The sequence below is a fragment of the Gigantopelta aegis genome, chromosome 1, assembly GCF_016097555.1.
Source record: "Gigantopelta aegis isolate Gae_Host chromosome 1, Gae_host_genome, whole genome shotgun sequence".
Taxonomy (NCBI): domain Eukaryota; kingdom Metazoa; phylum Mollusca; class Gastropoda; order Neomphalida; family Peltospiridae; genus Gigantopelta; species Gigantopelta aegis.
In genome coordinates this window covers 35,077,937-35,101,068 of record NC_054699.1, presented here as the reverse complement: position 1 = coordinate 35,101,068, position 23,132 = coordinate 35,077,937, and the positions used below count along the sequence as shown (strand labels likewise).

The 23,132-nt window shown below is 36.2% G+C and overlaps 1 protein-coding gene across 1 annotated transcript in view; it reads right to left on the bottom strand.

Annotated features, from left to right (window-relative positions):
• LOC121374229 (programmed cell death protein 10-like) overlaps positions 1-21,529 on the bottom strand; it is a 37,821-nt gene extending 16,292 nt beyond the window's left edge. Inside the window, exons 1-5 of the mRNA XM_041501230.1 lie at positions 21,408-21,529; positions 15,629-15,799; positions 14,031-14,084; positions 2,085-2,211; positions 100-226 (exon numbers count right to left, since the gene is read on the bottom strand). Of these exons, the coding sequence (XP_041357164.1) occupies positions 100-226; positions 2,085-2,211; positions 14,031-14,084; positions 15,629-15,700 (380 nt within the window). The 5' untranslated portion in view covers positions 15,701-15,799; positions 21,408-21,529. The remainder of the gene's footprint in view (positions 1-99; positions 227-2,084; positions 2,212-14,030; positions 14,085-15,628; positions 15,800-21,407) is intronic.
• Between the last annotated feature and the right edge of the window lie 1,603 nt (positions 21,530-23,132).

Genomic DNA, 23,132 nt, shown 5'->3' with positions numbered 1-23,132 from the left:
TGGAAAATAATATCTGTAAATTGTATGACATTACAAACCTGGAAAATAATATCTGTAAAGCCTGGAAAAGAACATTCCCAAATGTAAAAGTGAACCTACTTGATGGTCTCAAGGAACTGCTTCCTGTCGTAAATCTGGTCTGGAATTCGGCTCATGATACGTTTCAGCTCTACCGCGCGCTGGTTCAGTTCTTGAAACATCGGCTCCGACCGAGGTATCCGGATTTCTCAACACGAACAAGAGCACAGATTAATAACATTATGTCATGTAATCATTCCATCAGCATTTATAAGAAATTGCAAAAACCAGACATAACAAGGCTTCACATTTAGATCTATATTAAGTTTTGATTCAGTTCTATGTTAAAGGAATGCTAAAGCAAGGCTTTTGGACTGGTGTGCATATTCAACGATACATAATGCACATTATTTCTTAATATTAACAAGTATATATAGTTAATTAATAAAACGGTTAAATGTGACGGCTATTATATATAACGGGCGCATCCATTTTGTACCATCCCAGTGAATACGCCCCCTGGCGAGCTGGTGGTTACGTAATACCTAACATGTCACGTCAGGAATTAGTCTTCGAACTGAAGAAACAAGACATACCTGATTTTTGTGGATGCATCACAATGTTCTGTAATAATATCCATCCCAGTAACACAGCAACATGTATATGTGGTTTATTTTTCAAAACAAAATAAACCACCATTGTCAAAGTGTTGAAATAACTGTATTATATTTTGTATATAAATTAACCCACGTACTGAAATAATAGTCGGAGTGTTTTCTTGGTTAATTGGTCTTTTCTTTCCGTGGCCTGTACCTGTGGTTCTTGATTGGCAGGTGTATATTTAGACGGTCCCTAGACACTGTGTCTAGACACACTAAAAAGACGTGCCTCTTTTATTAAGATCACAGGGTATTGTGTGATAACCTCAAATCATAATAGACTTTACCAGCTTTATCACTGTAAGTAATTCTGTAAAACCCTTGATTAAGTAGACTTTCCCATCTAAAATCACAAAACTGACCAATTACGTAGTCCCAGAGAAAAGAAAATTATCACTTGGGTATCGTGAGTGGTCGTTTTTGCTCGAACGTATCCTACAAATAGGCCTAATAATATGCATTTTTTTCCTTGGATTTTTTAAAAGAAAAAAAATAATATAACTCCATTTCGTTATATTGATGCAAATTGAAATATATTTAGTTAAATAGTTTATTATACTATCAAGTCATTTATGTTGTTTTACAAGTCATGTTGATGAAAGCGAAGCGCCTTGTCATAAAATTATTAGAGTATTTGTTTACACTGCATAATAGAGAAATTGGACCTGAGCTGACGTCACTTCGCCCCAAGCTATACCACCGGACGTCACAAAAACAAAACAAAATGGCTGCCCCCAGTTAGCAGGAATAATCATGTTTTTTTTATTAATTCTAAAATTACGCGTTTTTCATTTGTTAAAGTGTCAGTATGTGTTGGTGGTCCGGGTATGCATCTTTTCAACACATAAGACTCTTGTTGGAGTTTAGTCTACCTTTAAGGTTTTGCATTCAGTTTTATGTTAAGGTTTTGCTTTCAGTTCTATGTTCAGTTTTGATTCAGTTCTATGTTCAGTTTTGATTCAGTTGTATGTTCAGTTTTGATTCAGTTCTATGTTAAGGTTTTGCATTTAGTTCTATGTTAAGGTTTTGCATTCAGTTCTGTGTTAAGGTTTTGCATTCAGTTCTATGTAAGGTTTTGCATTCAGTTCTATTTTAAGGTTTTGCATTCAGATCTATGTTTAGGTTTTACATTCAGATCTATGTTTAGGTTTTACATTCAGTTCTATGTTAAGGTTTTGCATTTAGCTCTATGTTAAGGTTTTGCATTTAGTTCCATGTTAAGGTTTTGCATAAATTTACATGCTGATATATGGTAAGGTTTTGCATTTAATTCTACATGTATGTGTTAAGATTTTATATTTAGTTCCAGATACATGCATATATATGTTACAGTTTTGCATTTAGTTCCATGTTAAGGTTTTACATGTAGTTGCATGTTACAGTTTTGCTAACAGACTGACGACAAACCTTCAGTTTCTGTAACTCCGCCCAGTCTCAACAGCGTCTCGCACAGCTCAACTTTATCTCCTATCTCGGCTTTGCGCAGCAGTCTTGACACAAAGTCAAACGCCAGGCCTGGGAGAGTTCCATCAGCCTAGAAACAGACAATAACTAGTGAATGACATAGGATATCAGCTTTATGCTATGAAGGTAAGAATGGAAAATTCTGCGAGGCTTGCCATGAGAAAGGCCTGTGAGTATCTGTCAGTGTTGTGTTTCTGTACACGATGCTATTATTTGTATTCTTAGATCAAGCGCATAGACCAATACTTTTTTATTCAACACATTTGACTGGTACCATATGTGTATGCTGAATTTGCTTCTGTCAAAAAAACCCAACCCCACCCATGATTAATCAGTTTTTACTTTTAAAATACCCAAACTGTTCTTGTAGTAAAGAGTGGTAAAGCGCTTGCTGTTGAGCAGTCAGTTTGAGAACAATCCCCATCGGTGGGCCCACTGGGCTATTTCTCGTTCCAGCCAGTGCACCACGACTGGTATATTAAAGGCCATGGTACGTGTGCTGTTCTGTGGGATAATGCATATAAAAAATCCCTTGTTACTCATGGAAAAAAGAAGCAGGTTTCCTCTAAGTCTACATGTCAGAATTAGCAAATGTTTTCAGCACTTTCTATGAGGAGTCATACATGTATTAAATATATCGTATTGCTACAGTGTAGTCATAGTGTTTTCAGCACTTTCTATGAGGAGTCATACATGTATTAAATATATCGTATTGCTACAGTGTAGTCATAGTGTTTTCAGCACTTTCTATGAGGAGTCATACATGTATTATAAATATCATACATGTATTAAATATATCGTATTGCTACAGTGTAGTCATAGTGTTTTCAGCACTTTCTATGAGGAGTCATACATGTATTAAATATATCGTATTGCTACAGTGTAGTCATAATGTTTTCAGCACTTTCTATGAGGAGTCATACATGTATTAAATATATCGTATTGCTACAGTGTAGTCATAATGTTTTCAGCACTTTCTATGAGGAGTCATACATGTATTAAATATATCGTATTGCTACAGTGTAGTCATAATGTTTTCAGCACTTTCTATGAGGAGTCATACATGTATTAAATATATCGTATTGCTACAGTGTAGTCATAATGTTTTCAGCACTTTCTATGAGGAGTCATACATGTATTAAATATATCGTATTGCTACAGTGTAGTCATAATGTTTTCAGCACTTTCTATGAGGAGTCATACATGTATTAAATATATCGTATTGCTACAGTGTAGTCATAATGTTTTCAGCACTTTCCATGAGCAGTCATACATGTATTAAATATATCGTATTGCTACAGTGTAGTCATAATGTTTTCAGCACTTTCCATGAGCAGCCATACATGTATTAAATATATCGTATTGCTACAGTGTAGTCATAATGTTTTCAGCACTTTCCATGAGCAGTCATACATGTATTAAATATATCGTATTGCTACAGTGTAGTCATAATGTTTTCAGCACTTTCCATGAGCAGTCATACATGTATTAAATATATCGTATTGCTACAGTGTAGTCATAATGTTTTCAGCACTTTCCATGAGCAGTCATACATGTATTAAATATATGGTATTGGTACAGTGTAGTCATAATGTTTTCAGCACTTTCTATGAGGAGTCATACATGTATTAAATATATCGTATTGGTACAATGTAGTCATAATGTAGCGTTCCTGGTTTTCTGTCGATCTATCATTTCATATTTCCTTGGTTATTATTTTTATTTGGTTCTTCTTCTTATTATTCTTCTTACTAATTATATTAATCTCTAATATTAACCGTACTAATAAGGGAATGCCAGGAACGTTACGTTGTGCATGTTATAAAGTATGGTATGAGACCAGTCTAATTTATATTGTGGTTGAAAATTACTCGGGGGTTGTCGGTAGGTTACGGGCTTCGTTATTATCTGACCAATCGGGTTTAAGGGTATGAAAGTCTGTGCAGATCGGGCCGAGGCATTATCCTTTACTTGGTTTTCGGGATGTTTTGTTTTGTAGGATGTTTTTTTTATTGAATTTGTGCTTGCTTCCAAATCATTAGAACATATTTAATTATTATTATGGGTGGGGAAGAGATTAATTAATTAAATGGTTGTATTTGGCTAAAGAAAGAAAGAAATGTTTTATTTAACGACGCACTCAACACATTTTATTTACGGTTATATGGCGTCAGACACATGGCGTCAGACCACACAGATTTGGAGAGGAAACCCGCTGTCGCCACATAGGCTACTCTTTTTACAACAGGCAGCAAGGGATCTTTTATTTGCGCTTCCCACAGGCAGGATAACACAAACCATGGCCTTTGTTGAACCAGTTATGGATCACTGGTTGGTGCAAGTGGTTTACACCTACCCATTGAGCCATGCGGAGCACTCACTCAGGGTTTGGAGTCGGTATCTGGATTTAAAAAACCCATGCCTCGACTGGGATCCGAACCCAGTACCTACCAGCCTGTAGACCAATGGCCTGCCACGACGCCACCGAGGCCGGTGTATTTGGCTAAAGGAAATTCCTTTCCCAACAACGACGCTAGCACATTTTGAGTGGGTTGGGAGTTTATCCGTCTAGGGCAGCGTGTCAAGGAATCTGCTTTCCGAATTAGCAAAACGGAGCTAACGAAAAGGGTGCCGTTAGACTATAATAGGAAGTAGGATTCGGGGTTTGACTTGTTGAAGAAACGCTTTCCGAATTAGCAAAATGGAGCTAACGAAAAGGGTGCCGTTAGACTATAATAGGGAGTAGTTTTTCCGTGTTTTGAGAAGAGCTAGCGGATATCTCAATCTCATTTAGTATTGGTGAACGTTGTTGTGATGGGAAGGTGTTAATTAAAAGGGAACTTAGATTTATTTGTAAATAACTATTAAAATTTAAATGTCAACTGTCTTTGTATTACGAAATGTTGAGAACTGTTTTCTGTGTTGACCCCCCTGAATAAATATATAATTTGTTCTATTGTTATGTAGTCTGTCTGATACTAGTATTTAGACGTGGTATGTCAAGGCTGCCTATTTAGTGTTTATTACATTGAAGTCTACAACTGAAAGGGGTAGCTGGACCCGGGTAAAATTTCAAGTGGCATGATTTCATTTCCTACTTGAGTGCGAAATTCATTACATTTGGTGCATCGACCGGGAACCGGAAAATTTAGGAACCGGAAAATTTAGAATCCGAAAATTTAAAAACTGAGAATTTAGGAACCGAAAATTAGGCAAGTCAGAGTAAAATTGATTAAAATTCTGTTGTTGGTTTTTATTTAAGTAAAAATGAATATTGATTCGGACTAATAATTGTTTTGGATGCGGACATATTTTTTTTTTGTGGAAAATTGTATTAGTAAATATGGCAGGCAGACTTGATATACCAGATCTTGACAATGCTCGTTTGCAGAAAGAAAGGGAAATTAATTCTACTTTGGAGAGAATAAATCATTGTAGACACAGGTTAGTGCACTCAGTAGTGGGCGATGTTTTAGATAATGTTGATTTGGAAGCAGGCACAAGTCCATCTAATGTACGAGAAACCGTTCCCGAATCATTGTCTGTACATGTATCCCAACCTTCCCGTGTTCTGTTCGGTAGTCCCGTTTCTGTGCCACGACGCCCCTTTGGATATAGGTCAGTTAACATTCCTGATTCTGCTTCTTGCGTTTTGCCGTCTACTGGGCGTAGTGAAAAAAAAGAGCCAAAACCTGTCGTTATGCCCGACACTTATTCTGGTAAGACTAGCTGTAAGGATTGGTTAGCTCAATTTGAACTGAGTAGAGAAATTAACGGGTGGACTGAAAAAGAGTCGTGTCAGGTTTTGGCTGTACAGCTTCGTGGTGATGCTCTTTAAGTCTATACTGATTTACACGATGATGATAAGTTTAACTTGGAGCTTTTAACCTCATCATTGTTAAATAGATTCGAGCCAGAACGGGATTCTGGTGTATATTGGACCCAATTAAGAAACAGAGTACGGCAAAAGGGAGAATCATTGTCCGAACTAGCAGGAGGAATACAACGGTTAGTAAATAAGGCTCATCCACGGGCTAATGTAAGTACACGTGAGGAAATTGCAGTACAGCAATTCATTGAAGCTTTAGATGATTTGGAGGTAAAAAAAACAAGTAAGATGTCAACGGCCTACCCATTTAACGGAAGCACTAAAAATTGGTCTTGATGAGGAAAGTTATCAAAGATTGGATGGCAAGCCAAAAGTTCATAATTTAACTGTTCCACATATTTCGGAGATGAATATTTTGAATCAAAAGTTTGATAGACTTGAAATGAGAGTGAAACAATGCTTAGATGAAAAACATAGGAATTTCGGACAGAAGCAGGTGTTCTTCAAGAACACTACTAGACACCCCTTAAATGAGCAAGGAAATAATCTTAGATATATTCCTGATAGTCGTGGTAGGGAGATGGGACAAACAGAACGGGGAGGCGGTCCTGTATGTTTTAGGTGTCAAAGTCCAGGTCATAGAATGTCAGATTGTCCGTTAAACGAACAGGGGTCGAGGTAGAGGGCATATCTTGGTCCAGGAAGTTTAAGAAAGCCCCTAATTATGTTAGATATGTAAAGGGAAGAGTAAACAACAAAGAAGTTAGTTTTCTCCTTGACACGGGATCTGATGTGACCCTTTTAAATTCTGTACTATTTGAGAATATCTTTAAGGGGAAATGTCCTGAACTGAAAGAAGTTAACCAAAACTTTAAAATGGTTAATGGGGAAGATCTGGAGATGAAAAGCACCTGTGAGATAGAAATACGGTTAGGGGATTTCCTCTATGAACAATCGGTGATTGTAGCTGATATTGTTGAAGACGGTATATTAGGAATGAATTTTTTTGAACAATATGAAGTGAATATTAATTTACTCCATTGTCGTTTGGAAATAGGAACCAACATTATTTGTTTTTGTACTGAACAGGGGTCTTATAAATGTTGTAGAGTTGTAGCCTCTCAGACGTTCACTGTTCCACCCAATGCTGAGATATTGGTTGAGGGGTTGGTACATAAGAGGGGAATGCCTTATGCTGAAGGAATTATAGAACCCGTTACAGATTCTACTAAGGCTGTGGGATCTTTACTGTTGGCCAGAACCTTAGTAACCTGTGATGTCCATAGGCATGTTCCTGTTAGAGTATAAAATACCTCTGGGGAGGCGGAAGTTATTGAGAAGGGAACTCAGATAGGTTTGATGCATCCTATTAGATCCTGTGTCAAGGAGCTAGATGATATTAAAGATGGAGAAAAGAATAAGGATGATCATATGGATGGGTTATTGGAGATGTTAATTAAAGATACTCAGGATAATGTTCCTGCAGATAGAAGAGATGAAATCAGGGAATTTTTCTTGGTGAATCAGGATGTTTTTATGAAATCAGATAAAAAGCTGGGCAGATGTAATAGAGCTCTTCATGATATAAATACAGAGGGTGCTTGTCCTATTAAACAAAGGCCTTATCGAACTCCGCCGGTCAAGAAAAAGGAAGTGGATAGGCAAATTGAGGATATGCTGAAAGAGGGTATTATAGAGAATTCCGAAAGTCCGTGGGCTTCTCCCATTGTGCTAGTTGAAAAGAAAGATGGAACCATGCGATTTTGCATTGACTATAGAAAGTTAAATAAAGTGACCAGAAAAGATGCATATTCTTTACCACGAATAGACGATAGCCATGACATGTTAGCTGGTTCCAAATACTTATCGACACTTGATTTAGCCTCGGGTTACTGGCAAATGGGACTTACGGATAGAGCTAAGGAGAAAACTGCTTTTACCACGGGGACTGGACTTTATCAGTTCAATGTACTTCCATTTGAGCTCTGTAACGCTCCCAGCTCTTTTGAACGGTTAATGGAAAGGGTACTAGCAGGGTTACACTGGAAAGTGTGTCTAATTTATCTTGATGATGTCATTGTTTACTCTTCCACTTTTGAACAACATTTAGTAATACTGCAACAAGTGCTGAATTGTTTAAAAGGGGCGGGATTAAAGTTGAAGCTGCAAAAATGCCTTTTATTTAGAACTGAAGTTCTTTATTTGGGATTTGTTGTTGGAAAAGGAGGAGTAAAATCAGATCCTGAGAAGATAAGAAAAATTAAGGAGTGGCTAATTCCAAAAAGTGTTTCCGATGTCAGAAGTTTCATTGGGTTATGCTCATATTATCGGAAGTTCATAAAAAACTTCTCGAATATAGCTAGTCCTCTTTTTGAGCTTACCAGGAAAAATGTTAAATTTAAATGGAGTTCTGAAAGACAAGAAGCTTTTGATACACTAAAGTTGGCTTTACAACAAGCTCCTATACTTGCATATCCAGATTTGTCTAAATCCTTCATATTGGACACAGACTGGAGTGAATATAGCTCAGGGGCGGTGTTATCACAGGTACAAGATGGAAAAGAGAAAGTCTTGGCTTATTTCAGTACTACTCATTCAGAGCCAGAGAAAAATTATAGTGTAACCCGCAAAGAACTATTGGCTGTGATTAAAGCTATTAAGCATTTCAAACATTATTTGTATGGTAGGGAATTTTTACTGCGTACAGATCATGCTTCCTTAAAATGGCTAACTACTTAAAGTCCAGAAGGACAAGTAGCTAGGTGGATAGAGTACTTGAATAGTTTTCAGTTTCAAATTGAACACCGATCTGGAGCCAAGCACACTAATGCTGATGCAATGAGTAGGATAACTTTAAATTGCTCAAGTTTAGTATTTAGTAATTTATGTTGGACAAAGCAGGAAATTCAAGAAGCTCAACTTCAATATAAAACATTGGGGTTTATAATTGGGCTATTGCAAACCCAATGGCAGTAAACCGAACTATGAGGTAGTGAAAACTCTCGGTTGGAAAGAAAAAACCTATTGGGTTCAGTGGGAACAACTAGAAATGGTGGAAGGAATCCTTTTTGGAAATTGGTTTTGCGAGAAGACGGGGGAAGATCTTAAGCTAATAGTTATGCCAGAGTGTTTTGTACAAGAGGTCTTCCGACTAGCCCATAACTCACCAATTGGGGATCATTTAGGTGTTCATAAAACCACTCTAAAAATTAAACAGCGTTATTTCTGGGTGGGTTTAAGAAAACATGTTACCCGTTAGATTCGTACATGCAAACCGTGTGAAGCTAGAAAGCGTCCTATACCTCATAGAAGAGCACCTTTAATTTCCATGCCAGTAGGAGAGCCTATGGAGAGGGTTGCTTTGGATATTATTGGTCCATTCCCACAAACCCAGCGGGACAATAAATACATAGTTGTGGTTGGGGATTACTTTACGAAATGGATCGAGGCGTATCCTATTCCTAATCAGGAAGGTAAGACTGTTGCGCAAGTACTGGTATATAAATTCTTTTCTAGGTTTGGTATGCCCAAAGAATTGCATTCCGATTAAGGTGCAAATTTTGAAAGTAAATTATTCCAGGAAATGTGCAGAATGTTGGAAATTAAAAAAAAACGCACTACTCCATATCATCCACAATCAGATGGAATGATAGAACACTTTAACAGAACTTTAATCCAAATGCTAAGTGCGTATGTACAAACTGATCAATCGGATTGGGATTTGCATTTGCCTTTGATAACTATGGCCTATAGAACTAGTATTCATGAGACCACTGGCTTCACTCCAAATAAAATGAAATTCAAGTACCTTTGACTCTTTTGACAGAAAATTTGCAAAAGAAAATTAATAATCCTGTGGATTATGTTGATAAATTAGAGGAGAAACTTAGTGATGTTTTTGAGTTGGCTCGTCAGCATACTAAAACAAATCAAGAAAGGCAGAAAGTTCATTATGATCGAAAGATTAGTGGACAAGAATTTGAAATAGGTGCTAAAGTTTGGTTATTTACTCCAAATAGAAAGAAAGGGTTATCTCCAAAAATCCAGAAATTCTGGACTGGTCCTTTTCAAGTACTAAACCGATTGTCGGCAGTGAATTGTCATTTCGAGGCCTGGAAGTAGAATTAAACAAGTTGTACATTTTGATAGGTTAAAGCCCTATTTTGAAAGTGAGATAGAGGACATAGACAATGAGTTCAATATTCCGGTACCGGAGGAAACTGTTACACCTGACAATAAATACATAGTTGTGGTTGGGGATTACTTTACGAAATGGATCGAGGCGTATCCTATTCCTAATCAGGAAGCTAAGACCGTTGCGCAAGTACTGGTATATAAATTCTTTTCTAGGTTTGGTATGCCCAAATAATTGCATTCCGATCAAGGTGCAAATTTTAAAAGTAAATTATTCCAGGAATAAAGCCCTATTTTGAAAGTGAGATAGAGGACATAGACGATGAGTTCAATATTCCGGTACCAGAGGAAACTGTTACACCTGATATTGTTAATGAACCTAACGGTTCAGAAATTCAATTTGTTTCGGACGATATTGTAGATCAAATATTTTATGGAGCCGTAGCACCAAGGGCCACCGAGTTAAATTACTCCATTAGGGAATCTGACAGAAAAAGAAAATGTAAATGTCCAGAGTGGATGAGGTCTGGGGAATATGATTTGACCTAATTGTGAATTGTGTATATATTTCTTATTCTATTTGTGAGATGGATAATGCACCATACAATGTGTGTGTGGATTGTTTATTGTATAAATAATGCGATGCACCTGGAACTATTTTCATTACATTTATGGTGCTATAAACTGAACTTATGCCTGGTAATCGGGTTGTGACTTTACAAATTGTTATCGTGGAAATGCTTTTTTGAGATCGGATTCATGCTTCTCTGAATACCGAATACTTTGTGCCATAAACTGTTGACACCTAAATGTCGTTCCTGGAAGCAGGTGTCATGTATTGATGTGCTTCTGGTCTACATGGACTGTGTTCCTTCTGTTGTAATATTAGTCGCGAAGTGTCAAGCTGTAATTATAAACTGTGTTCCTGCACTTGTGAGATTTGCTTGTGGAAATTCATGACACAAGTCATGAGTGACTGTTTCTTCATCTTCATGAACTATTCTGCAATTTATATGGACTGTGTTTAGGAAAATATGACTAAATTAGTCATAAATTATCGTGCAATTTATATGGACTGTGGTTAGGAAAATATGACTAAATTAGTCATGAACTATTGTGCAATTTATATAGACTATGGTTAGGAAAATATACTAAATTAGTCATGAACTATTGTGTAATTCATGTGGACTGATTAGGAAAATATATGACCAGTTTATGGTCATGAATTGTTATTTGTGTTGGTTATAAGAACTGTGGTTACAGAAAGGAATGACTATTGCATAGTCATGTTCTTGAATTATATATTGGTAAATGAATTGTAGAATTTAGAAATTGAACCATATATGTAGTTGAGAATAGTTTAAGATGTATTTTATTTTGTTATGTTTCCTGTTACATGAAGCATAGAGAATGTTAGTGAAATGCTATTACAAATTTCTTTTCTTCCCTTTGTAGGAAGAACAAAACTGAAAAGAAACCAAAATGGCTCAAGTTTCGGGGAATGTTGTTATTATGGGGCATTCATTTATATCTAGGCTGGCTCGTTTCGCACGGACGTCATCGGGGGGCAGAAATCTTGGGTTGCAAGGGGTTACTGTGCGAAACTATGGACATGGTGGGGTCAATGTAGATAGTTTAGAGGAATTAGTGGGGCGAATGAAACGTCAGGGGTTTAAACCCAAGTTGGTAATTTTTCAGGTGGGTGGCAATGATCTGGATAGGGTGGGGTATAGTCTGGGGGATTTCTTGGAAAAGTTAAAGAAGGTGATAGTGGATTTAGAAGATTGGGGGGGGGGGGGGGGGGGGGGGTGAGGAAATTTGTGGTTTTAAGGATCTTTCCTCGGCTGCAGTTCAGGCATGTGACTCTGGCTGAATACTCGGCCAGACGAGCATGTTTGAATTTGGAGTTAGCAAAAAGGTATCCGGGGGGTAGGGTGACGTATGTCAATAGAAAAAAACTTCAGGCTAGGAAATTGTTTTCAGGAGGGGTCCATCTGGGGATAAAAGGCATGAAGAAATATTACCATGAATTGAAGTGGGTGGTTGTTAAAGAATTCAGAATGTTGTAATGTGGAAAAAGGAAAAAAAATTGTACGTTGAAATGCTACTCTGCTGTTGGGTGCCGCGTGTGATAGACTGTTGGTACTTTAAAAGTAGATTTGGATTTTGTTTTTCTTCATTAATTTATAAATTTCTGCCTGTGTTGATATTGATCCACAAAGTAAATGTTAAACTGAGGTGCTACTCTATTGTTGAATACAGCGTGTGATAGACTGTTTGTGTTTTAACTGTAGAGTAGGATTTTTATTGTGATTTTTTTTTTTTTTTTTTATATTTATTATTTATTCGGGGAGCACATTGCGCAATTTAGATATTCTGAACTCTAATATACAGTTAAGGGGGTATTAGGTACGTGTGCATATATAGTAAGGAACTTGAGCTATTGTCATTATGGATATTACATTGGAATTTTGGAAGAGGTTATTTTTGAATGGTAATTGGAACAAGTCAATTTATGTTTATTAAGGTAGGTTATTATAAATTATATAATGTACGGAACGGTTTCTCATTATTTTAAAATGTTTTTGTTTTTTTTTAGCCCAAAATCAAGTCAATGTATTGTTATTTTTGGTTTTTGTGAACATGTGTGTTTCTATGTACGGTTATATTATTTTTAAGGGGGCTTGATTTAGGGAAGGTTATTATATATAATTAATAGTTAAGTTCTAATTATTGGAAGCTAGCATTTGTTCGGAAATATGAAGCTCACGGTGCCATTAATTCTGATGGAGTAAATTTTGAGCTATGAGGACATAGCTTAGGATGTAGAGGGGAATATGTAGCGTTCCTGGTTTTCTGTCGATCTATCATTTCATATTTCCTTGGTTATTATTTTTATTTGGTTCTTCTTATTATTATTCTTCTTACTAATTATATTAATCTCTAATATTAACCGTACTAATAAGGGAATGCCAGGAACGTTACGTTGTGCATGTTATAAAGTATGGTATGAGACCAGTCTAATTTATATTGTGGTGGAAAATTACTCGGGGGTTGTCGGTAGGTTATGGGCTTCGTTATTATCTGACCAATCGGGTTTAAGGGTATGAAAGTCTGTGCAGATCGGGCCGAGGCATTATGTTTCACTTGGTTTTTGGGTTTCAAACAAGTAAGTTGTGTTTTGTTTGGTAGGATGTTTTTTTTATTGAATTTGTGCTTGCTTCCAAATCATTAGAACGTATTTAAATATTATTATGGGTGGGGAAGAGATTAATTAATTAAATGGTTGTATTTGGCTAAAGGAAATTCCTTTCCCAACAATGACGCTAGCACATTTTGAGTGGGTTGGGAGTTTATCCGTCTAGGGCAGCGTGTCAAGGAATCTGCTTTCCGAATTAGCAAAACGGAGCTAACGAAAAGGGTGCCGTTAGACTATAATAGGAAGTAGGATTCGGGGTTTGACTTGTTGAAGAAACGCTTTCCGAATTAGCAAAATGGAGCTAACGAAAAGGGTGCCGTTAGACTATAATAGGGAATAGTTTTTCCGTGTTTTGAGAAGAGCTAGCGGATATCTCAATCTCATTTAGTATTGGTGAAGGTTGTTGTGATGGGAAGGTGTTAATTAAAAGGGAACTTAGATTTATTTGTAAATAACTATTAAAATTTAAATGTCAACTGTCTTTGTATTACGAAATGTTGAGAACTGTTTTCTGTGTTGACCCCCCTGAATAAATATATAATTTGTTCTATTGTTATGTAGTCTGTCTGATACTAGTATTTAGACATGGTATGTCAAGGCTGCCTATTTAGTGTTTATTACATTGAAGTCTACAACTGAAAGGGGTAGCTGGACCCGGGTAAAATTTCAAGTGGCATGATTTCGTTTCCTATTTGAGTGCGAAATTCATTACAATAAGAACAAGTACCTTGTGAAACGCAGCTCGCAGAGTGTGTGCTGCCGAGATGTCTTTCTTCTCTAGCTGAAAAACAAGCACATTTTTATATTAAAAACATCGGGTTGGGCGAATTATAGGGTACACCTGTAAGTGGGAGGGATAATTACAACATTATGGAACATATTAACAGTTAATTAAGCATTAGTAACAAGGGATGATAAATAGCTGATGATTCATAAATCAATGTTCTCTAATGGTGTCGTTAAACAAAACAAACTTTATCTCTATTACTCTTAAACAGTCAGCCATATAGTAATATTCAAAGTACATACACAGGCTTTATGCTGAAAGCCATAAAAAATATTAGAAATTTAGCAAATTTGCTAAGAAAAGCTATCAACAAATTCAAGATTCATTTTGCCAAATCACGAATTAGTAATGAAAAATATGCACCAAATTCAACTTTGATTCTTACTTGGAGATTTGGAGAGAGACAGCTTAAACCCTCCACACACATATATACATGTATATCGTGTTAATATATATATATATTATGTACAGCAAATAATTTTGAACATGGAGTAACTTAATTTTATGACGTGCATTTTATATGTCCATCCATTACTCAATTTTAAAAGCCCATTTAGGACAATTAAACAGTTGCATTAAATATTTTGTATGCAACAGTGTAAAGGAACCCATCAGCTACAATACCAATCCAAAAATATGCTAATATGACAGGAACTTATATCAATACAAACAATGTTATGCATGACAGTAGCTAAACTGTCCCTCCGTTACCGCTTCGGCCTCGATGGCACAGTGATTAAGCCATCAGACTACAGGCTGGTAGGTACTGGGTTCGGATCCAGATACCGACTCCAAACATTTGATGGGTAAAAGTAGCTAATTTAGTAAAATGTCCCTCCATTACCACTTGATCTTGCCCATATATATATATATATATATATATATATATATATATATATATATATATACACACACATATAATATGTGTGTGTGTGTGTGTGTGTGTGTACAAGACTATAATATCAAAATTACCACATGGTTGACATACAATAGCTGATGATTAATACATGTACATCAATGTGCTCTAGTGGTGTTGTTAAACAAAACAGACTTTAACTCTGATGTACATGTACACGTCGTGGGCCACTTGCCAGGAAACAAGATGTCAGCCAAGGAAGTTCAATCACACAGGTACTGTAATCATTGAGCTAAACACATACACACACCATTATACAGCACAGGAATGGGACAGGGTGTGGGCATTGGTGGTCAAAAGCCCTCCCATTCAAAGATGAAAATGTACATGTATATAAATAAAGATAAAACAGGGATGGAAATTGGTGAACTGTAAAAAAGAGGAAATCTAGAGGGGTCCAGGGAGGTCAAGGACGATTTAAATGCGAGGAAACGCAATGTTCTATGAGAGGAAAACCACGGTTCCGAGGAGAATTCCCACCCCTGATAGAAATCTAGCTTATGCCCTCCTTCCACTAGAGGCCATGCCCCCAATCCAGATATCATTCCTAGCTTACAGAAAATGTTTGTGAAGATGACTATAAATACAGACACAATTATTTCTAAGCACATGTTCAATATACCTTCTCCAAGACGGGTCCAATGACTACATCAACAATGAGTTTTGCGTATAGTGACTTATCTCCCATTGTCATAGTGTTCCGCAACTCATCAAGCAGGATGGAATCACAGTCAGCAGAAACAACACCCCCCAAAAAAACTATTCTGAATTAACAAATGGTATCAGGAGACATCTGAAAAACAGAAAGAAACAAGTTAAAATTTACATGTATGTGTAACTTATTGTACATTGATAATTTTCAAGTTCGCCGATGAAAAATATTTCACATAGTAACCACTAATACACACACTAGAGGAAGAAAGCTGACACTGTGACAGCACCCTCTTTCAATAATGTTCTGGTTAAATACATAGGTGCTAACAGGTGTCTTCCTGTGATGAGTGTACTACTAGTGGTTAGTTTAATTTTGCTTTAAAATAAATTGTAATAATTAATATTATGTTGAAAAATAGATATACTATAGGTTTTACATTTTGGAGATAATTTTGCAAAATTTTCTAATACCCATATCATAAACCCTAGATCCTATAGACCTACATAGTCTATAGAACATTCAGCATACATGCCTTTAAACAAATTGCATGTCTTTTGCTGCCTTGGCCAGCCTAGCTTCTATTTATATAAATAGTTGCACTCAATTTGCGCAAGAAGTCCCGATTTGCATCAACTTGATCAAGATCAAACTGAATGAAAGTATCAAGTACTGAAGTCGACAACAGTCACTCTTCACACCCTTGTTTTGGCTTTGTACACAATAAATATAACATATCTTACCATAATTTCAATTGAAATTCATATTTCGTAAAAGGTACAATTTTTTAATCAAAAGATTTTCTTCAAACATATTCAGGTGCATTAGTAATGTTCAAAAAAAAAAAATTCAATAGCAATTCTTAAGACGGAAACATCATGTATTTAGTTCATAATTATTGTAAGGAGATGCAAAGTGATTTCATTGGAATATTGACGTAATTCAAATTCAAAATTAGCTATATTATTACAATGCTTCGCCACTTTAAAATAAAAACTGGTGGCATGAGTTCGACCCGTACCCCACCCCCTTTCAATGGTTAGGGTAGTTTTAGGGATAGAGTTAGGGTTAGTGTTTAGAACCTTTGATATTGAGAGGTATGGGTCAAACTCTTTTCAAACTGGTCTACTAACCTTGACCCTTGTCAAAATTCTATAACAAAGCAGACAATGTGGGTATGTTTTTATTTTTCATAATTCTGGACAAAATAGTAAGTTTAATTTTTAAAATATGAAAGAAATAAAAAGTACCTTTTGTCAAATATATCATATCAAAAAATTACAGTTGGATATGTTTTACTTATTACTTAAGTCAAAACAAGGGTGAGATAAGTGACTGTCGTGGTTACAGCTCTATAGTCCGAAGGTTCAATAGTCCAAAGGTTCAATAGTCCGAAGGTTCAATGATCTGAAGGTTCAATGGTCCGAAGGTTTATAGACTTACTATAATCACGAACAATGGCAAAAGAACACCGTGTCAAATGCACTAAACAAATGTGAATTCTTTACAGTAATCAAGCATACCTCTGCATAAAATGTTTTAGGCAACAGCGTAAGATGTTATCACACGAAGATATGATACATGTTGGATATTAATTTAAAGACATCTGATTGGCTTCTTAAATATCAATCCAAACCAACCTGTGTCTGAGATTAAGGCTACACACGTCGATTTCTGTTGTCAGATGACATACTGGTAAGTCAACAGTGTATATTACGTAAACGTGAGCACCGTATATACACATGTAATTTGGTTCAAAATAGATTTTAAAGGCGCAGACCCTAGTTTCAGCCCGTATAAATGAATACTAAGTTTAGTTAATCTACAAACATGCAACACATATGGATACAGTTATAACAGAGAGAAGCTAAAGTTTGTGGTGTTTAAAGCCCCAGTCACATGGTCAGGTATTGCGGACTTGGTATTACTACGTTTTCCATCCCTACGGATTGCCAAATTTTTACTGTGTTTGGTATATGCTATGTATATCGAAATCTCACGCTTATTTTTAACAAGTTCAAAACAAACGTGGCTGGAGCAATCAGCATTACGTATATATAGCCGTATGTAACAGCTTTTACTCTAAATAATAAAATGTAATTTCAATTATCAAAAATGGCTTTAATAGTGAAAATTGCATTGTAGTGTTTAAAAACTAGGGTCTGTCACTTTAATTTCTCTTGTTGAGTGCTCGCCTGAGGTCCTTGTGTCGCATGGTTGAAGCATCTCGATGGATCAATCAACTGACTGTGTTTTTTCTTATTCCAACCAGTGCACCACAACTGGTCAAACGCTGTGCTTTCCTCTGTGAGAAAGTACATACAAAAGACCCCTTGCTGCATTAACAACAATGTAGCGGGTTTCCTCCGATTCCGAAATGTTTGACATCCAATAGCCGATAATTAATTAATCAATCAATGTGCTCTAGTGGTGTCGTTAAACAAAACAATTTAAAAATAATTTCTCTTAAACCTGTATTTTAAAGATAAAGATGTGTAAGAAAAATAATTCTACACTCGTGTCTCCAGCTCTCGTGTTAGTTATATACCATTTATCTTGCATTTCGTTTAAAATTGTATTCACCTCACGTTTGTTCCCATTGATGTAGCCAGGATTTTATATTGGTCGAGGACCACAATGTCATAGAGGGTCAACCACATTAAGAGCTCTGGCTGTCGGTAGCATTTTTTGAAGTAATATTCCAAATTCTCCTTTTAACTTTCTGTCCCGAGTCAAGTCCCTGGCTATCCAAAGACAGGACCTGGGATGGAGATGTCTGAAACCTTAGGGCATGTTAAAAAAGTTCAAGCTCAAGCTGTCGGTAACTAAATTAGCCATTGGCTAATTTGAGAAAAAAAAGGCTAATACAATTTGCAAGCGACAAAATTTTTGGTTAAACCATTTTCTACCTTCTAATACTAACAAAAGGTTACATAATCTATCAGACACCTCAAACATAATAATACAAAATATTCAATTAGCGTAACAGCGATCTCACGACCGGTATATAAAAAATAGTGTCATCCAGAATAGGGCTACAGTGATGTTCTTTTTGATTCTTAATAGGGAAGGAAGGTAATGTTTTATATAACGACTCACTCAACACATTTTATTTACGATTACATGGTGTCAGACACACAGATACTGAGACAGGAAAGCTGATGCTGCTACTTCATGGGTTACTCTTTTTGATCAACAGCAAAGCAGTTTTTATATGCACCATCCACGGCCTCTGTTATACCAGTAGTGGAGCACTGGCTGGAATGAAAAATAGCCCATCGACAAAGATCGGTCGTGCATCAAGAGAGCGCTGTACCACTCCCCTTGTTAACAGGGCGACAAACATAAATAATGTGGTTTGAAAAACAAAGAAGGGTGTGGCTTGGAGAGAGCATAGTCCCCCTTCCCCTTCCTCAGGCAACACTGACGTTGGCTCCTTGGGTACGGTTTGAAGTAACTCGGAAGCAAAAACGTTTTGTAATGATCATTCATGTAGTATTCTCTGTTTATCCAAGAACATTCTTGGTGATAATGCTATTAATCTATATATATATATATAAATAATATAACAAAAAGAATGCCTCTTTCAAGAATGGATATTTGAAAACATAAGCCACACCTGGATAGGCCAGTAGTATAATTAGTGATTTCCCTAGAAATTTGGCAAGGCATGGTAGACCAAACACTTTTGGGGCATTTTCACCATTTTCGGGGCACTTGTATTTCATTAAAAATAGACAAAAATTAATTGAAATAAACATTAATGTAATTTATGTTTGCTTTAATAAATGAATGGCAAAAGATATAAAAAACATATTTTATTAATTAATAATACCTTTTTTGGTGTTTTATAAAGGCAATTTTATAATTAATTACTAAAAAAGGCTTCTTTAATCTCAGGGCAGCATGGTGCTGATTAAGGCATGATGGCACTAGACTATTGAGGCATGGTGCCGCACCATGCTAAAACAAGTTAGGGAAAACACTAATAATACATGAATTAACAAAACGGAAATGGCAAATGCCGGTATTTAATTAAACTAACTTTACTGAAATGCAACAGTTAAAGCTCCTATATCCGGTTTCCATGTTATAATGTCGAATACTGATGCAACATAGCAGACCCTACACTGCACCTTTATTACACTCGTCCGTCTTCGCTATCAACGGATATCGTAAAAAAAAAACTACTATTCAATTGGCAAGATGTAAAAGTGTAGTTTATTTGAAACCGGACATAGCAGCTTTAAGTTTAACTGTTGGATTTCAATAAATGAAGTACAGTGTTTCGGATCAATGAACCTTTGGACTACTGAACTTTTGGACTATTGATAATTGAACCTTCGGACTATAGAGCAGTCCACACTGTCGTCGACCTAAACCTTTCAGTAATAAAATTGCTCAAACCTAATCCTCAACAGTTTTTTTTTTTAAATATAGGCATCATGCATGAGTTCGACCCGTACCCCACTTTCAGTGGTTAGGGTACAGTGTTCTCGCTGCTCCATTTAAGCGGGGCGCCCCGCCCCGCTATTCCATTTTGCCGCCCTCCTTTTACGTTCCCCGCCCTCCTTTATTTTTGAGCGCCCCTCTTTATTTTCCAGTACCTATCTCCGCTATTTCCAAATGCACACTTTTTTCCAAACAAAAAACAACGATCAGTCTGCACACTGGACATCAAAGGAAACAAGCCGCATTGTGTACGAAAAAGCAATTGACGAGACATTTACGACAGTTACCGTACAACGTAATTTAACAGCCTCTATTTTGTCCAATATCTGTATCCATTTGTATGTTTGATAGACACAATAAAAGTTATATTTTATCATTTATGTGAGCAATGAAAACATTTTATTTTTTTGCAGATTCGGCAATCTCCGATTAAAAAAATCCTCTCTTATTTGGCGCCAAAGTTGTCACGTGATCAGAACGGTCATTCTGTCTTTTGTTTCCACTAACTATCGTTTGATATTTTGTCCTCAGTTGCAGATATAATTGGTTGTAACTGATGATTTTTACTTTCTGTCATTCTGTTTATTCAGCAGTTCTTTATAAAATATTGTAAACTTTTCATTTTGGGGGGATATGAACGCTTATAAAAACAACGGAAGTGGTAGTGTTTATCATTAAAATCATTTATCTTGAGTGCCAAATAATATATACACCGTCTTTACAAAAATGAAACTACTTTTTATCAGCTGGCGATAATATTTTATCATAGCGATTGATTCATTCGATGAAGATGGAAATAACAAAAATGTATCTGACATTAGGAGATCACTTTACAAACATCTTTATTGTTTTTCGTATATCTTGAAATCTTTATTAAAAATAATATTAAAACTTTGATCGGTCCAGCAAAACCGGAACTCCCCGTGAATGTCAGACCGATATCATCTTCGGTTCATTTAAAAGACGAGTCTTTTTATAAACCCCTTTGCACTTTTTTGTAGGCAAAATAAGGAGTATGTCTTTTCTCAAAGTCAAAGTCTACCAACACACAACAATATGGTAACCAAACTACTCCCCCCCACCCCCCCTCCACTTTTTTATTTTTTGCTTTTCGTTTATTGGTGTGTTTTTTTGTGGGGATTTTTGAAGGGTGTGGTGCCGAGCGGCCGCCCTCCTTTAATTTTCACCCAGCGAGAACACTGAACACTGGGGTAGTTTTAGGTATTGGGTTAATCTTTAAAGCCTTTGATATAGAGGAGTACGGGTCGAACTCTTTCCAAAATATACTAGTACCAACCATTTAAAACACAAATGTGGCAGGAAACAAATCATAAACATTAAAAACTTCAATAAACAGGGGCGTCGGCCATTTGCAATGTCTCGATAAATGTGTTTGTTTTTCAGGAAATGTCTTCCCTTGGTTTATTTCCACCACCGTCTCACTACGCTCCGTTTTAAAGTTACAAAATTAAAAGTTTGTTTTGTTTAACAACACATTGATTTATTAATCATCGGCTATTGGATGTCAAACATTTGGTAATTATGGCATATAGTCTTAGTGAGGAAACCAGCAACATTTTACCATTAGCAGCAAGGGATCTTTTATATGCACCACCCCACAGACAGCATAGCACATACCACGGCCTTTAAAAACACATGATTACTCTTAACATGCTAAATGACCTCTTAGTTAATTATCCAACAATGGCAAAATTAATCGTGGGTTAAGTTATGTTTAATGTCAGTAATAAATATAATGCTGTGGAAAATAAAATAATAATTGGGATATAATGTGATGTTTTGTGAAAATCGGATTAGAGATACAGCCGATAGAACGGTTGCGTCGTAATTTCAATTTTTAGCAAAAATTACAGTGACCTTTGACGCAGAGAGGTGAGATGTGCAGTCATTCGAGATATTACCATAATTTCTCTATGTGTGACATTTCAAGAAAATCAGATGCAGAGCTGTCAACCTGTGTCAGTTCTTAGGCGTGAGAAAATTAGAAGTCTCTGGTCAGGTCCAGGGCAAAGGTTTTTGTTGTTGTTTGTTTAAGTCCAAAATGGAATTCTTTAATCGAATTTTGCTAATTTAATGCGGTTAATGTTAAACTATCCACGTCGGTCATCGGTAGCACCCGCGAGTGATTGTTGGTATTGAACCAAGGGTATGTTCAATATGCTGTATTATTATTAATAGGTAACGAATTCAGAGACCTTGCATAATCAGCATGTAATTCTATTCAGCTCTCAAATATAAACCACGATTATAAAATATTTTTATTTTTAGACAAGGCGTGAGATTATAGGCCTAGTAACGTTGCATGAGAGCGTTATGTTTCTTACAAATGTGTGAGACTCACGCCAAATGCGTGAGAGTTGACAGGTATGCGGATGAGAAATGAAGTTGGTAGAGCGGCAACGTCGTGGTACGTACCAAAGAAACATTTCTTTTTAATTCCTAATGTAGTAAAATGGCCTGCTAATATGAATTGTTTGCTTACATTTGTAGTCTTTTTACAGTTAAAGGCATATTGTCACAGACCACTAATCTATTTAATGGTCTAACAAAGTATTACCTGAACAAAAATTATTTGATTTGTCCCTAAATGTACTTTATTCAACAATCTTCATAAGCACCATACTCCATATATTAATGACATTTTGTAAAAAATAATTGAATTATGGCAATGGTCCATAATTCAAAAACTAAAATTGTCGAGAGGGATGACATGGATTTCACTCCATCATGGTTCAGTTAAGGTGATGCGATAGCTAGTTTTGGTTTCCAACAATTAATGTAATTTTTATTCGTTATCCGTTTTTAGAGAAATAAGGTCCTTAAATTCATGACAGTATGCCTTTAAACGCACGTACGCGCACGCATACACACACACATACACACGCGCGCGCACACACTACTTTGTCAGAAATCAATTGATAATTAATAGCACAAAATATTGAACACAAAGTAACGATATCTAAAATAAACAACAAAACACACATTGATCAAACAGTTTCAT